This window comes from Narcine bancroftii, chromosome 5 (assembly GCF_036971445.1).
Source record: "Narcine bancroftii isolate sNarBan1 chromosome 5, sNarBan1.hap1, whole genome shotgun sequence".
Taxonomy (NCBI): Eukaryota; Metazoa; Chordata; class Chondrichthyes; order Torpediniformes; family Narcinidae; genus Narcine; species Narcine bancroftii.
In genome coordinates, this window is record NC_091473.1 from 218,113,459 (window position 1) to 218,127,595 (window position 14,137).

General features: G+C 42.6%; 1 protein-coding gene across 7 annotated transcripts in view; it reads left to right on the top strand.

Moving 5' to 3' along the window:
* LOC138764863 (ligand-dependent nuclear receptor-interacting factor 1-like) overlaps positions 1 to 13,864 on the top strand; it is a 38,905-nt gene extending 25,041 nt beyond the window's left edge. For all 7 annotated transcript variants that reach the window (XM_069941250.1, XM_069941248.1, XM_069941247.1 and 4 more), the window contains 2 exons: positions 3,824 to 4,549; positions 13,061 to 13,864. In XM_069941250.1, coding sequence (XP_069797351.1) covers positions 3,824 to 4,549; positions 13,061 to 13,486 — 1,152 coding nt within the window. In that variant the 3' untranslated portion in view covers positions 13,487 to 13,864. The remainder of the gene's footprint in view (positions 1 to 3,823; positions 4,550 to 13,060) is intronic.
* The last annotated feature ends 273 nt before the right edge of the window (positions 13,865 to 14,137 follow it).

Here is a 14,137-nt window from a genome sequence, read left to right on the forward strand (position 1 = left end):
TTTACTCTAAAATTACCCCAATTGATATTTGGCCAATGAGAAAGTCTTCCAGTGTCGCCACTCTGTGTATCCATGTAACTTCCTTGCACAATTGCTCCAATTGTTGCAATCCTATTGAATACTCCTAGTCATATTTATGATAGCAATTGCTCCTCAACTTTAATCAAATAAATGCTCTCTTTCCAAAATTGACTTCCCTAATCAGGATTGGAATCCTCCCATCTCCCTTTTTTCCCTTCCCCATCTCTTCTGAATACTTGGTACCTGTGAATTTTAAGAGCCTCGTCCTTGGCATTATATCAAGACGAGTTTCCATTACTGCTTTTGAATTGTATTCCCACAAGGCAATTTTTTTTTTTGCTCACGATTCAGTGCCTCATATTCTCATGCATATTTGTGTTTGAATACATCAGCATAATTCCCCACACTAGGTATTGTTTACATGCACCCAATTTTTTAAAACTCCTTTTTTTTCCACCATCACCAATGAGGCTGGCATTTGCTACCTATCTCTGAGTGCCATTATGAAGGTGATGACAACCCTCTACTTTCAATTATTAAATTTTTAAAACCATTATACACCGCAGCACAGAAACAGGACCTTTGGCCCATCTAGTCTGTGCCAAACTATTATTCTACCTAGTCCCATCAACCAGCATCCGGACCAGAGTGCTCCATACTCCTCCCACCCATGTAGATATCCAAATTTTTCTTAAATGTCAAAATGGAGACCACATTCAGCACTTCAGCTGGCATATGATTCCACACTTTCACCATTCTCTGCGTGAAGAAGATCCACCTAATGTTCTCATTAAATATTTCCCCTTTCACTCTTAACCCACGTTCTCGAGGTCTTGTCTCGCCTAACCTTGGTGGAAAACATCTACTTGCATTTCCTCATAATTTTGTATACCTCTATCAATGTCCCCTCATTTTTCTACAATCCAGGGAATAAAGTCCAAACCTGTTTAACTTTCCTGTGTAATTCATTTCCTCAATTTCTGGAAACATCCTAGTAAATCTTTTCTGCACTCTTTCAATCTTATTGCTATCTTTCCTGCAGTTAGGTGACCAAAACTGCACACAGTGCTCCAAGTTGACCTCACCAATGCCTTGTACAAACTCAATCAGGTTTGTCAAGCATGATCTACCCCTGACAAAACCATGCTGATTACTCCCTATCAATCCCTGTACCTCCAAAAATTTGTAAATAGCATCCCTCAGAACACTTTCCATCAACTTGCCCACCACAGACGTCAGACTTACAGGCCTATAATTCCCAGGTTTGCATTTGGACCCTTTCTTAAACAGAGGAACCACATGCGCCACCCTCCAATCCTTTGGTACCACCCCCGTGGCCAGTGACATCCTAAATATCTCTGTTAATGGCCCCACTAACTGTCCACTATCCTCCCTGAGTGTCCTAGGGAATATTTTGTCCGGTCCAGGAGATTTATCCACCTTTATCTTTTTTAACACAGCCATCACTACCTCCTCGGTTATCCTTGTATGCTTCATGACCTCCCTACTATTTTTCTTTACTTCAGCTAGTTCAACATTTTTTTCCCTAGTGAATACCGAGGCAAAGAAATCATTCAAAATTTCCCCCATTTCCTCAGACTTCTCACTCAGCCTACCCTCGCTATCTACAAGGGGTCCAATTTTGTCTCTCACTAATCTTTTACTTTTAATGTACTTATAGAAACCCTTTGGATTTATTTTTACTCTGTCAGCCAAAGCCTCTTCATGCTTTTTTTGGCCTTTCTAATTTCTTTCTTAAGATTTTTTCTACACTCCTTGTAGTCCTCCTTCAACTTCTCAGCTCCCTGCTCTTTATACCTCTTGTACACCTCCCTTTTTCTCCAAACCAAATTTCCAATATTCCTCGAAAACCAAGCCTCCCTATGACTTCCAGCCTTTCCTTTGATCCACACTGGGACATAACTACTCTGTACCCTCAAAATTTCTTTTTTGAATATCCTCCATTTTTCATTAAGATCCTTACCTGAAATTATCCTGTCCCACTCAATACTCCCCAAATCCCTTCTTATTCCTTTGAAATTTGCTCTTTTCCAATCCAGAACCTCAACTTTAGGCCTCTCCTTGCTCTTCCCTAAAACTACCCTAAAACTAACAGAATTATGATCACTCGACCCAATTGGTTCTCCAACATTAATGTCCGCTACCTAACCTAGCTCGTTCCCTAACAGGAGATCCAGTATTACACCATCCCGAGTCGGTTCTTCTACTAACTGATTTAGAAAACAATCCTGAACACATTTAACGAACTCCAGCCCATCCAGCCCTCTAACCGTATGGGTATCCCAATCAATGTGTTGGTTATAAATCTTTTATTTATCATTGTCTGTAATCAGGTAATCTCAAGCTGTTTCCCAATTTATCCTTTAAATAAGCTTTCAGTTGATGATATGCAAACATTGTACCATGAGTTATTTCATATTTGTGCTTCAACTGTTCAAATGTTAATAAATTATTTCCCAAAAAACAATTTTCTATTTGATTCCTTTTCTCTCCCACTCTCTAAAGGAAAGGTTATCTATTGTAAAAGGGATTAGCGGATTTTTGCATCAATAATAATTTTGGTATTTGGTCATTTGTTTTTTTTCCTTTCTAAGTGGATCTTCTTCCATGTATTCAGTAAATGATGCAATACTGGTGAGTTTTTATATTGCACCAGCTTTTCATCCCACTTATAAAGTATATTTTCTGGTATCTTCTCCCCTATTTTATCTAGTTCTATCTTAGTCCAGTCTGGTTTTTCTCTTGTCTGGTAAAAATCTGATAAATACCTTAATTGAGTGGCTCTATAATAATTTCTAAAATTTGGTAACTTCAAACCACCTTGGTTATACCTCTCTGCTAATTTATCTAATGCTACCCTTGGTTTCCTCCCTTTCCACAAGAATTTCCCTGTTATTCTCTTCAATTCATTAAAGAATTTTTTGGTTAAAGGAATTGGTAACGTTTGAAATAAGTATTGTATCCTTCAGAACACGTTCATTTTAATGCAGTTTACCTTCCCTATCAACGTTAGCAGTAATTCTTTCCAATGTTCTAAGTCTTCCTGCAATTTCTTTATTAGTGGCAGATAATTGAGTTTGTACAAGTGGCTTAAGTTATTATCTAACAGGCTTGGGAGATTGATGTACATTATTGGACCTCGAATGCTTTGTCAGTATGTTGATATTTATTTCAGTCCTTTTCCATCATCTTGGATTGCTGTAATTCTCACTAATTGAAACTTACAGATAATTTAAAAACTGTCCCTAATAGACAGTTTTGGTCCGGAAACTTTTTAAGACAGGTGAAGGGATTAAACTGAAAACAGTATCCTTCAGCTGAATATTTCTGCCTCAAAATGTGGATAGTTTTAAAACAAGTCTGATTAAAAGCCTCACTTTTGGGAAATATGCTGCTTAGGTAACAACAAGTTTGTTCAGCTGTAAAATTGACTATCTGGCATGCAAATTCCTCATACTTTTAATCCAATCAGGGTGTGTGCATTACAGTTGAGCAGCCTAATCCAAGCTGTAGTCTTGGTTACATCTCAGAATTGTGCTCATAATACTTTTGTTCACTGCTGGAATAATTTGTCTTCTCTTGGTGAAACCAGAAGTTGGTAGCTATGCCATGAAGTTGCCCTTTTACCCTCTGCCCTATTTCTTTACTCCGATTGTAACTGAACAGAGATGTAATGCATAAGATAGCATATTTTGTTTTAAAGTATGTGGCATTATTTGAGTGAACCGCAATAGGTGCTATTTTGTAGTTCAATATCTGTGTTTTGTTTGTATTTTTGCAGATTGTGAAACATTTGCCAAATGTTTCGGGAAGCCGTGCAAGAAGGCCGATGTTTCCTGAGTACAAAGATTTATTGCTGAAAGCGGGCATCCATTCTGACGTCAGTGTTTGTCTTTATCGAATCTCCATGAATGGTGATGCTGACACTTCGGGGCGTTGGTTGGAATGTCCTACGAGATGTATTCCGCAACTCTGTAAAGAACCCGATCCGGTGAATTTAGAAGAATGTCCTAAACTCTCTCGAGAGCCTGAGCTGGCAAAACCTGAGGGATGTCTGGACTCCACCTGGGAAGGTGACCCAGATGAGTTGAAGGAATGCCCTAAGCTTTCCAGGGAAGTTGATTTGGGAGAGTCGGAGGAAAATTTAAATAATGCAAGGGTTCCTGCCTCATTCCTATCCCAAAAATGTCCAGAACTCTCCAAAGAATCTGAGCCAGTAGGAATGGAAGAATGGGCAGCCAAATCAATACGGTTTAAACCAGTAGAATTGGAGGAGTGCCCAAGTATTTCAAAAGAATCCAGCCCAGTAACTCTGGCAGAATGCCACGGACATTCCAAAAACAATGTCACAGTGGCATTGCAAGAAGATGGAGATCCCTGTAAAATACCTGGCTTGACAGGCTTCCGAGAACACTTGGAACCTACTGTGAATTCTGCAGATTTGAAGGACTGTCTTCTGGAATCTGAAGAAGGATGCCAGAACAAAGGCAAAAGGAAGCGAAAAGAGGTATTTAATTTTATTGACAGTGAGGTAACTGCAAAACAGAAGCTCGAGGTGAATGAATCTAGAAATTAAGTGAATCAAACCATGATTAATCATGGAAAATCTCAGAATGTCTATCTATTGCAAAAATGTAATTCAGATATTCCTGTTTTTGAACAAAGTGTGTCCAGTCCTGCTGGGGGATAAAGATGTCTCTAATTACAATGTTAAATTCTGGGGTCGTGCAGAATGTGGTTAGCATGAATTAAACTTTTTAAAAATTAATAAATATATATATATATTATATTACATTATATACACACACAGACCTTAAGTTGAATCCTGGCTCCTTGCTTGATTTGATTCTAATTTTGGAAAGCGAATAAACAAGGTGAACTTTTCTGCAGATTTCCCAGCTGCAGGTTATGTGCAGTTTATCAAGATGTTCACACCTGCTGCCACACTGTAGTCCATAGCCATTTTAGTTCAATAACTTGTGTCAGGCCACTTATGTGGAACTGGAGTGCTGAGGTTTAATTCCCCTTTGATCCCCCCAGAAAAGTGTTGTTATGTAAGGTCACAAAGCTACTGAATGAAGAGTGAGCAGAGATGGCAAAAATCTTGCATTCTATCCTCATGAACACCAATTCTACCCTCCTTGGTATGTTTTCTATTCTAATAAATGTAAATACTCCAGAGGGACTTGAGCTTTGGGCTGCAAGCAAACATCTGAGTACATGCTCTTCCCAGATTATCTACGCTCGTGAGTCAGTTGTCTTGTGTTTACTCTGACAGATTCATGCCTACTTGTAGTTGGGAGCAGGGGATAATTGAATCTGTGCACAGAATGTATTTTTGTAAAGGGAACCTGTTTGAACTTGCCTCACATTAACTTCACCCTCTGGTCAGGTGAGATGTTTCAATTGTGAACATTTGTAATGGAAAAGCATCACAGCAAGTGTGAAGAGATAGGGTTTTTTAAAAAAAAAAGATGAATTTCATGACATACAACCCTTTTTGAAGGCAGTTTCTTGATGGTGTAGTTATACTAAGCATTGTTTTCTGTGCCTCCAAGTCATACCAATATTACAAAACTGTTCATTACCAATGCTGTCAGAAGGATTTACAAATGAAATTCGAAATGTCATCAAAGATGACAGAAAATGAGATCCTGGAGAGGATCAGATGATGAGCTGAGAATTCCGAAGGGAATGTTCAGCCAGATACAGTTCATGGGCCAATGCTTCTTGGACTTCCCAATCTGTGTCCTGCAGTGCCCATGTGTGGAACACACTGGAGGCCTCATGACAGCACATTTGATCTCCTGCTACATAACTCCCCATTGAATCAAGGATAGTTCTGTGATTTATTGAGTGGAGGTGCTTTCTTTACTCCTTGAATATGAATTGAATTAACCGTGACAGTGGTGTAATGTGTTTTTAAATTATTTAGGACAGAAATATCCAGCACGGTACAGGCCCTTTTGATCCACAACGTTCTGCTGAAATAATAACCTGCTATACCGACTGCCTATAATTTCCCTAATTTTTCTCTATTCCATGCATCTTTCTAATAGTAATTCAAACGATCCTATTGTACATTCCTCCACCAGCAATGCTGGCAGTGCATACCATGCAACCACTATTCTCTATATGAAAAACATGCCCCTAACATCCCCCTCCCTTTACTTACTCCCAAGCACCTTAAAACTATGCCCTCAGGTGTTAGCCATTGCAGTCCTGGGAACAAACTTCTGGTCATCCACATGATCAAAGCCTCTCATCATCTTGTATACCTCTGGGAGGTCACCCCTCAATGTCCGTCACTCCAAGAAAAGTCCAGTTTCACTCAACCTATCATCCTAAACCATGCTCTCCAATCCAGGCAACATCCTTGTAAATCTCCTCTGCTCGCCCTCTATCACATCCACATTCTTCCTGTACTAAAGTGAGCAGAACTGAACATAATATTCCAAGTGGGGTCTAACCAAAGTCTTGTATAGCTGCAACATTACCTCACAGTTCTTGAACTTGATCCCATGGTTAAGGCCAATACACCATACTTCTTTTTAATAACGTTATCAATCTGAGCAGCAGCTTTGAGTGTCCTATGGGCATGGTCCCCAAGATCTTTCAGTTCACCCACATTGCTTTGAATCCTCCCATTAATTTAACCTACCGAATTGAACCACCTTGGACTTCTGGGTTAATCTTCATCTGCTGCTTCTCAGCCCAGCTCTGCACCTTATGAATGTCCCTCTGTAACCTCTGGCAGCCCTCAGACTACCCATATCCATATAATAAGCAAACTTTCGAACCCACTTTTCCATTTCCTCGCCCTAGTCATATATAAACCATCATAGAGGAGAGGTCCCAGAAAAGAACTCTGCAGAACACTATTTACTCCAAACCATTTTAATTTTCTGTTTTTAAATGCTCTAAAGACGGTGATGTATGCTTTGACAGCATGAACTGTCAGGGTAGCTATGGAGGCAGGGCATCAGGATGAGTCCACTGGAGGGACTGATCCCCATTTGCAGTTCATTTCGCACACTGGCTGCTCGTGTTATTGTGGCTTCTTCATCAGCTGTGTAACTGATGCTGGGCAGAGAAAAAGGAACTGTGTTCAGATGTCAAGGTTGGGTTCCTTTCATTATAGAGTAATCTGCTTTTCTGATTTAATTATTTCTTGTATCTGCCCACCTCTGGATTCTGTTTGATTCCATTGTTGGTCATGTTAATTCTCCTTCCTTGCTTCCTTTCTTAACCTAACTAAGTTATCACCCAGAAATATTTAGCTATAGGCTTGGGACCCTAATAAATCATGTTCCATTGGCACTTTATCATTGATCCGGTTTCCTGCTTTATTTCAGCTATACTGAAGATTGAATTGGTTTTTATTAATAATATTATTGCCATTATTTTATGTTTTTCCTATTTATCTTGACTCTATTTGTTGCCCTTTTCATTGCTTTTTCATTCATCTCCTGATTCCGATGGAGGTGTAGTAGCTCAACGGCGGTTGAATCGAACCGGCTCGTGAGGTTCCGACTGACGTCATGAAGTCACAATGCGATGATGCCATTTGGAACACATGGGGTTTTCAAAAGCTGCAGGTGACTCTTGGAGTAAATGACTTTTACTGAACTTCGACTCGACTACATCTGATCATTTTTCTCCTTCTTCATTTTGCACTGCAACACATTTGCTACGTTGGTGACCCCGATCGGACCAAACGGATTTTGGACCCAACATGGATAATGCTGCAGTTTCATTCAAACTGCCTGACTTTTGGATCTCAACCTGAAGTTTTGTTTGGGCAGGCTGAGGCGCAGTTCCACATTCACAAGACAGAAGTGGATGCCACTAAGTACTATCATGTGGTAAGCGCCCTCAACCAGAACACCACTGGTAGAGTAGTGGATTTCCTTCGGGACCCACCAGCTCTTGGCAAGTACAAAAAGCCCTAAAAGCCTTCCTTCTCCGAATTTATGGTCTATCGGGGTGCGAGTGACCTGCACGACTCCTCCATATCGATGGCCTGGGGGACTACGCCCCTTTGGAGTTGATGAATGATATGTTGGCACTGGCAGACGGCCATAGGCCTTGCTTGCTCTTCGAGCAGTTTTTAGAGTATATGCCAGGAGACATCACATCTACCTCACATTGGCTGACGAGGACTTTCATAACCCTCAAATAGTGGCCGCCCATGCAGACATTCTGTGGCACAGAAAACAGCAAAATGCAAGGCCCACAGAAATTAGTGCTGTGTCACACCCAAAGGCCCAGTCTCCACGAGGATAAGCATGTCTCTTATGACAACCACCTGGTTTATTTTGCCATCAATGCTGGGGTTCTGGAGCTCACTGCTGCTGACCCCCTTGCACTTTTCCAGGAAAACACCATGGTTAGTCGTCACTAATGGCTACGGCAGCTGGCCACTGTAACAGCCTATTCTACTCTGGGACGAACTCTCCCAGCCCAAATTCCTAGTTGACACAGGTGCAGAGGTTATTGTCCTTCCTCCTTCGGTCTTTGACACCCATATCAGGACCTTGGGTCCGGTGCTCACTGTGGTGAATGTACGGCACACAAACTATACCCCTGAAATTTGGTGACATTAAGTTCACATGGAAGTTCATTCTTGCTGCTGTGTTCTGGCTGTTACTGGGTGCTGACTTCCTCAGAGCCCAATCACTGATGGTGGACTTGAAAGGGCACCAGATGGAGAACACCACAACGTTCCAAACTCTGCCTTGGAAAAGCCAAACTATCTGCCCCACACCTAGATGCTGTGGAGTACTCTTAACAATGAATTCACCAAACTTCTTGCAGAGTTTCTGGACATCCAGTTCTCCTCACCACACCCACATCCTCACCCAAAGTCCTCCTCTACGTGCCTGAGCCTAATACCTGATAACTTGTTTTGTAAGTCGAAACTTTCCACAAAATGGAGGAACTTGAAATCATATGCAGGTCTGATAGCCTGTGGGCTTCCCCGCTACATATGTTGCCCAAAGCCATGGGAGGCTGGAGACCTTATGGGGATTACAGGCGTCTCAACGCTAACACTGCAGACCACTACCTTTTGCCCCATATACAGGACTTTACAGCTTATTTTCATGGAGCCAGGCTATTTTGTAAAATCGATGGAGCACAGGTACCACCAAATAGCAGTAAACCTGGAGGACGTGCCCAGAACCGCCATAATAACACTGTTCAACCTCTTCGAATTTTTGAAAATGACTTTTAGGCTCAAAAAATGCTGCACAAACATCCAGCGACTAATAGACGCAGAGAGGCATGGCATGGACTTCCTTTTCGTATGCTTGGACGACATCAGCCACTCCCAAAAAGAGCACCTGCAGCATATGCGTTTACTCTTCTGCCGCCTACAGGAGTTCGGGCTAGCTGTGAACTCTGCCGAGTGCACATTCGAGCAGTCCTCTTTCAAATTCTTGGGACATCAGATTAGTAGCTGGGCTGTCGTTCCATTGCCTCGCAAGGTGGAAGCCATCCTCAAATTTGTGCCCTCTCCAGGTGTAGACTACATGGCGCTCACTAAAGCTCAGCGCCAGGATGACAAACTCCCGGCTTCTATAATTTCTGTTACGAGCCTGCAACTCGAGGATGTAGCCTTTGGGCCGCAAGGTATCACTCTCCTGTATGACATTTCCACAGGTCAGCCTCGCCCTATTGTCCCTGCTGTGTGAAGGTGTTGCATTTCCAATACCTTCACAAATTGTCCCACCCCTCCATTCGAACAATGGTCCGCCTGATAGCCGACATGTTTGTATGGCATGGACTCAAAAAGCAGGTCACGTACTGGGCAAAGATGTGTATGGACTGCCAATCTGCAAAAGTGCAAAGGCACGTGAAGGCACCGCTTCAACCTTACCAGCCATCGCAGCACAGTTTTGATCACATGTATGTTGAGATTGTTGGCCCGCTTCTGGTGTCACGAGGGTCATCGACAGATTCTCTAGGGGGCCAGAGGTGGTTCCAATGGCGGACTCATCAACCAGTTCATGAGCCAGAGCTTCTTTTCTGCCTGGGTATCTTGGATTGGCTTACCCACATATGTCACCTCCGACAGAGGCCCCACAGTTTACCTCTGCCATCTGGGACATTTTGTTGAGATTTCTGGGAATGCACCTCTACCACATGACAGCCTACTACCCACAGTCGAATGGCCTCGTGGAGCTGTTGCATAGGCACATGAAGGCTGCACTGATGGCCCACCCCCAGGGACCTAATTTGATGAACAAACTGCCCTGAATCCTCCTGGGAATAAGAACAACACCCAAGGAGGATCTCAACTCCTCATCGGCCAAGTTGGTTTATGGAGTCCCGCTCATTGTACCTGAGGAGTTCGTGCCTGCAGCACATGGACAAGAGGTGCCACTGACTGAAGTCTTTGGCAGACTGTGGGAATGGCTTGGAAAATTGGTCCCAGTTCCCACATCAAGGCATGGAACAATGACACCCATTATCCCAAAGGAACTCCACGCCTGCGAGTTTTTTTTTTGCATAGAGGTGCACACGGGCCACCCTTTCAGATGCTGTATGAGGGCCCATTCAGAGTACTACAAAACAAGCTTTCAACTTGTGTACTGGACATTGAGAGGGCATCCAGAGACATTTACGATTGACCGACTAAAGCCTGGTCATCTTGACCTTGATTGGCCCTTGCCACGACTGCTCAAGAGCGGTGGACAGTAATGGCACCTGAGGTTTAGCATCCTGTCGTTAGTTCTTGAGGTAGGTGGGGGGGAATGTGGCACCTCACTGGAGGCTTAATCGAACCTGTTCGGGAGGTTCCGAGGGTCGTCACAATGCGATGAAGTCAATTGGAACGTGTGGGGTTTTCAAAAGCTGCAGGTGATGGTTTGAGAAAACGACTTTTACTGAACTTCGACTTGACTACGTCTGATCATTTTCTCGTTTTTCATTGCAACACAGTTGATACGGAGGCTTGATTTGCTTTGTGTCCACGTACCACCCTCTCCAACTGATTTGATTCACCACCTCTACTAATTTGCATACAGAGTGAATGTGGGCGTTTATAATGGTAATACGTAAAAATAAAATGTTCATTGGATTTGCTAGGAATGCTTGAACATCCAGGACTTGCAGATTTAAAGAAGCTGTTTGCACTTTAAAAAGTGAGGAGGAGGGTTAGAGGAGTACTTGGAAGGGAGATGGCTCATGTGTATTTTTTTAAACCGCTATCTCTCCCTGATAGTCTGAAAGGCCTGTGTTTGGGTTGCAATTTTCTGTTTTTAGTTAACAGCTGGTAAAAGTTTGTTACATAATATTGAAAGTTTAATGAGTTTCATGGCTGTTCAGATGAAGAAAGGTCTAACAACCAGATTTAACCCTGACTTTCCTCAGGACATGGGTAAGATCTGGACTCTACTGTTCCAAGTGCCTTTGCAGCAAGGTGTAGTTGCAGAATAAATACATAATAGTAGTTGAGACCCACTAGGCTGCAGACGCTAGCACCTGAAGCAAAAAATAACATGATGCTGGATAAATTTAGTGGGTCAGGCAGCATCTGTGAAGGGAAAGAGACAATTGATGTTTCCAGTCAAGTCACTGCATCAGAATTGAGAATGCAACAAGATTGCCAGAATGAAGAGGTCAGGGAAGGGTGGGGCAAGAGCCAGCAAGCAATCCAGGTGAGGAGGAGTTGATCGACTCCCTTGTCTCATTTCAGTCATCACCTCCCTCTTCAGATTCCATCATCTGCATGACTTTGCCTCCACATCACCTCCCGGCCTCTGCTGCTGTCTTTATTCTTCCCTTCCTTACCTGGCTTTACCCATCGCTTGCCAGCTCCACCTCCACCCCTCCCTGTTGCCCTCAATATACTGGCCATCTCCCCATTCCACTCAGTCCTGATGCAGTGTCTCAATCCAAAGTGTTTTGGTTAAATAGATGTTTTTAAGTACAGAGGCCAAGTGCCTCTGTGGAATTTTGCAGTGAGGGTTCCTTTGGTATTTGCTAATTTAGTGAGTAGATTAGATTGACCTCATTAGAGGTGCCTAACCTTTTATCTGGAATTTCAAAAACTGGCAACCTCCAAAAACTGGTACTGTTTTTGGTAGATGAGATTACATATAAGTAACGTTAATTTCCCATAATAAATGCTCCATTTTCAGAGGGAGACCCCCACTCCCCCCTCCCCCGAAGTCCTTGTCATCCCTGTCCCTTCCCCTGTGGGCACCCTCTTATCTGGTGGAAAGGTGACTCAGGCCCCCAGTACCTGGTGGGAGAGAAACAGGTGGTGGCTGGCTCATTGCGGGAGCAATGGTCGCCTTCCTTACCCATAATTCCCCCATGCAGATGGAACTGCTCTGGTGCTGCCAGAATGGTTCCAGCTGCATGGAGAATTATGGGTAATGAAGACGACCATTGCTCCTGCAATGAACTGTCGTCACGATCTGGTGTGGCACTTCGTAAACTCTGGCTCACCAGCAATGCATCTCTGTTGCCATGTCAGAAGCCAGATCTGAGCAGCCGACGCTGGCCGCCTTTTTGACCACCCCGTCGCCTCTGACCTCCACCTGACAGAAACGCTGTTCGAGAGCCTCCTGTACAGCGCATGTTGGACCTCCCACCAACCTCTGGCACTGCACTCAGCCCAGCCTAGGGTGCAAAATAGTCTGGAACCTGCCCTGCTTGGGGGGGAGTGGGGGCACAGTTATTTGGGGCTAAGATCAAGGCATTTGTTTAAAGGGACCAAAATCAAAATGATTCTGAAATTCAGAAGATTCTGAACAACGGTAGGTGTCCGGTCCTGACAATTCCAGATAAAAAGTTAGGCACCTACACCATAATCATCCTTGCTAATAGAACAGACTGCACTCAGACGTTTTTTGGCAAATATTTTGGTAAATGATCATAGTTTTAGATTAATATTGGATTGGTTGCTTTAGAGTTGGAAGACATAACTGCTCTCTCCATCTTCTTTGTCTACCCATGCTTGTAGGGATAGAGCTCACACTTAATCCTGTTTGTATCTGTTGTCTAGGTTGAAATTGAGAATCCGAGCTCTGCCTGGCCTAACCCAAGCTGGGACGATGACGTATCTGAACCTCACAAAAGGAGAAAGGACCACAAAGAGATTTCTCTTTCTGAAACGTCTGCTGATTCACAAAGGGAAAAGCCTGGGTTCCTCAGTGTTGGAGGGCCAAGCAGAGTAGAGACTGAACAGTCTGGTCCAACACTGCTGTACAATTTGCTTGAGTCGAATAAGGAGCAGAGCAAACTTCCTTCCCAAGCTGAGTTTCACCCTGGCCAGCACAAAAATCCACTTGAAGTGGATGAAACAATCAGAGACGAGAAAATTAATCGCCTGAAAGAAGCTCTGAAGGAGAAACAGGAAGCACTGGATCGCATGAGGAAGAAAGTCGCACCTTCTTATTCTGCGTCATGTTCTACACTGGAGCCACTATAGTTAAAAGTGTGAACAGTAAACGTTAGGTAGTGTGTTAAACACCAACTTTCAAGTGGGTAGTGAGTGGAGTTTCTGCAAACATTTGAACATGTAATAGAGGATAGTATTACTGAAGGTCTTTGACAGCTCTGTGGCAATTGTCAATTATTCCTGAAGAAACATAGTATCCCATTCTTGTGTATTTAAATCCAATAGTTGTGAATAGTCACTTTATTTTAAAATTTCTACTTGTTTTTTCTTAAATTCCAAGATTGATTTGTATTTTGGTATTTGCATGTATGAAATATTGGGGTGTTCAATAGAGAACTTTTTTCTATTGCCTCCAGGAAAATAATTGTTCCACACAAATGTTCAATATTAAAATGTTCTTAAAAGAAATCTGTCGTGTATAATTTAAAAAGAAATAGCTAGTGTAAGCATGCAATTTAATTGCAACTGTTAGTAATGTACGGAAGGTTTTCAGTTTGTGATTGTCACTTATGGTGCCTGGATGTTCTTCTGATCAATCAGCAAACAAATCAAGTTTGCTTCTTATCGGACTGTACATATACAATGTGAAGAAAAGAATATTTCTGCAGGCTATGGTGCACACACATAAACACACAGTGCATGATAATCACATACTGTATATTTTGGCATACAATTAGAACG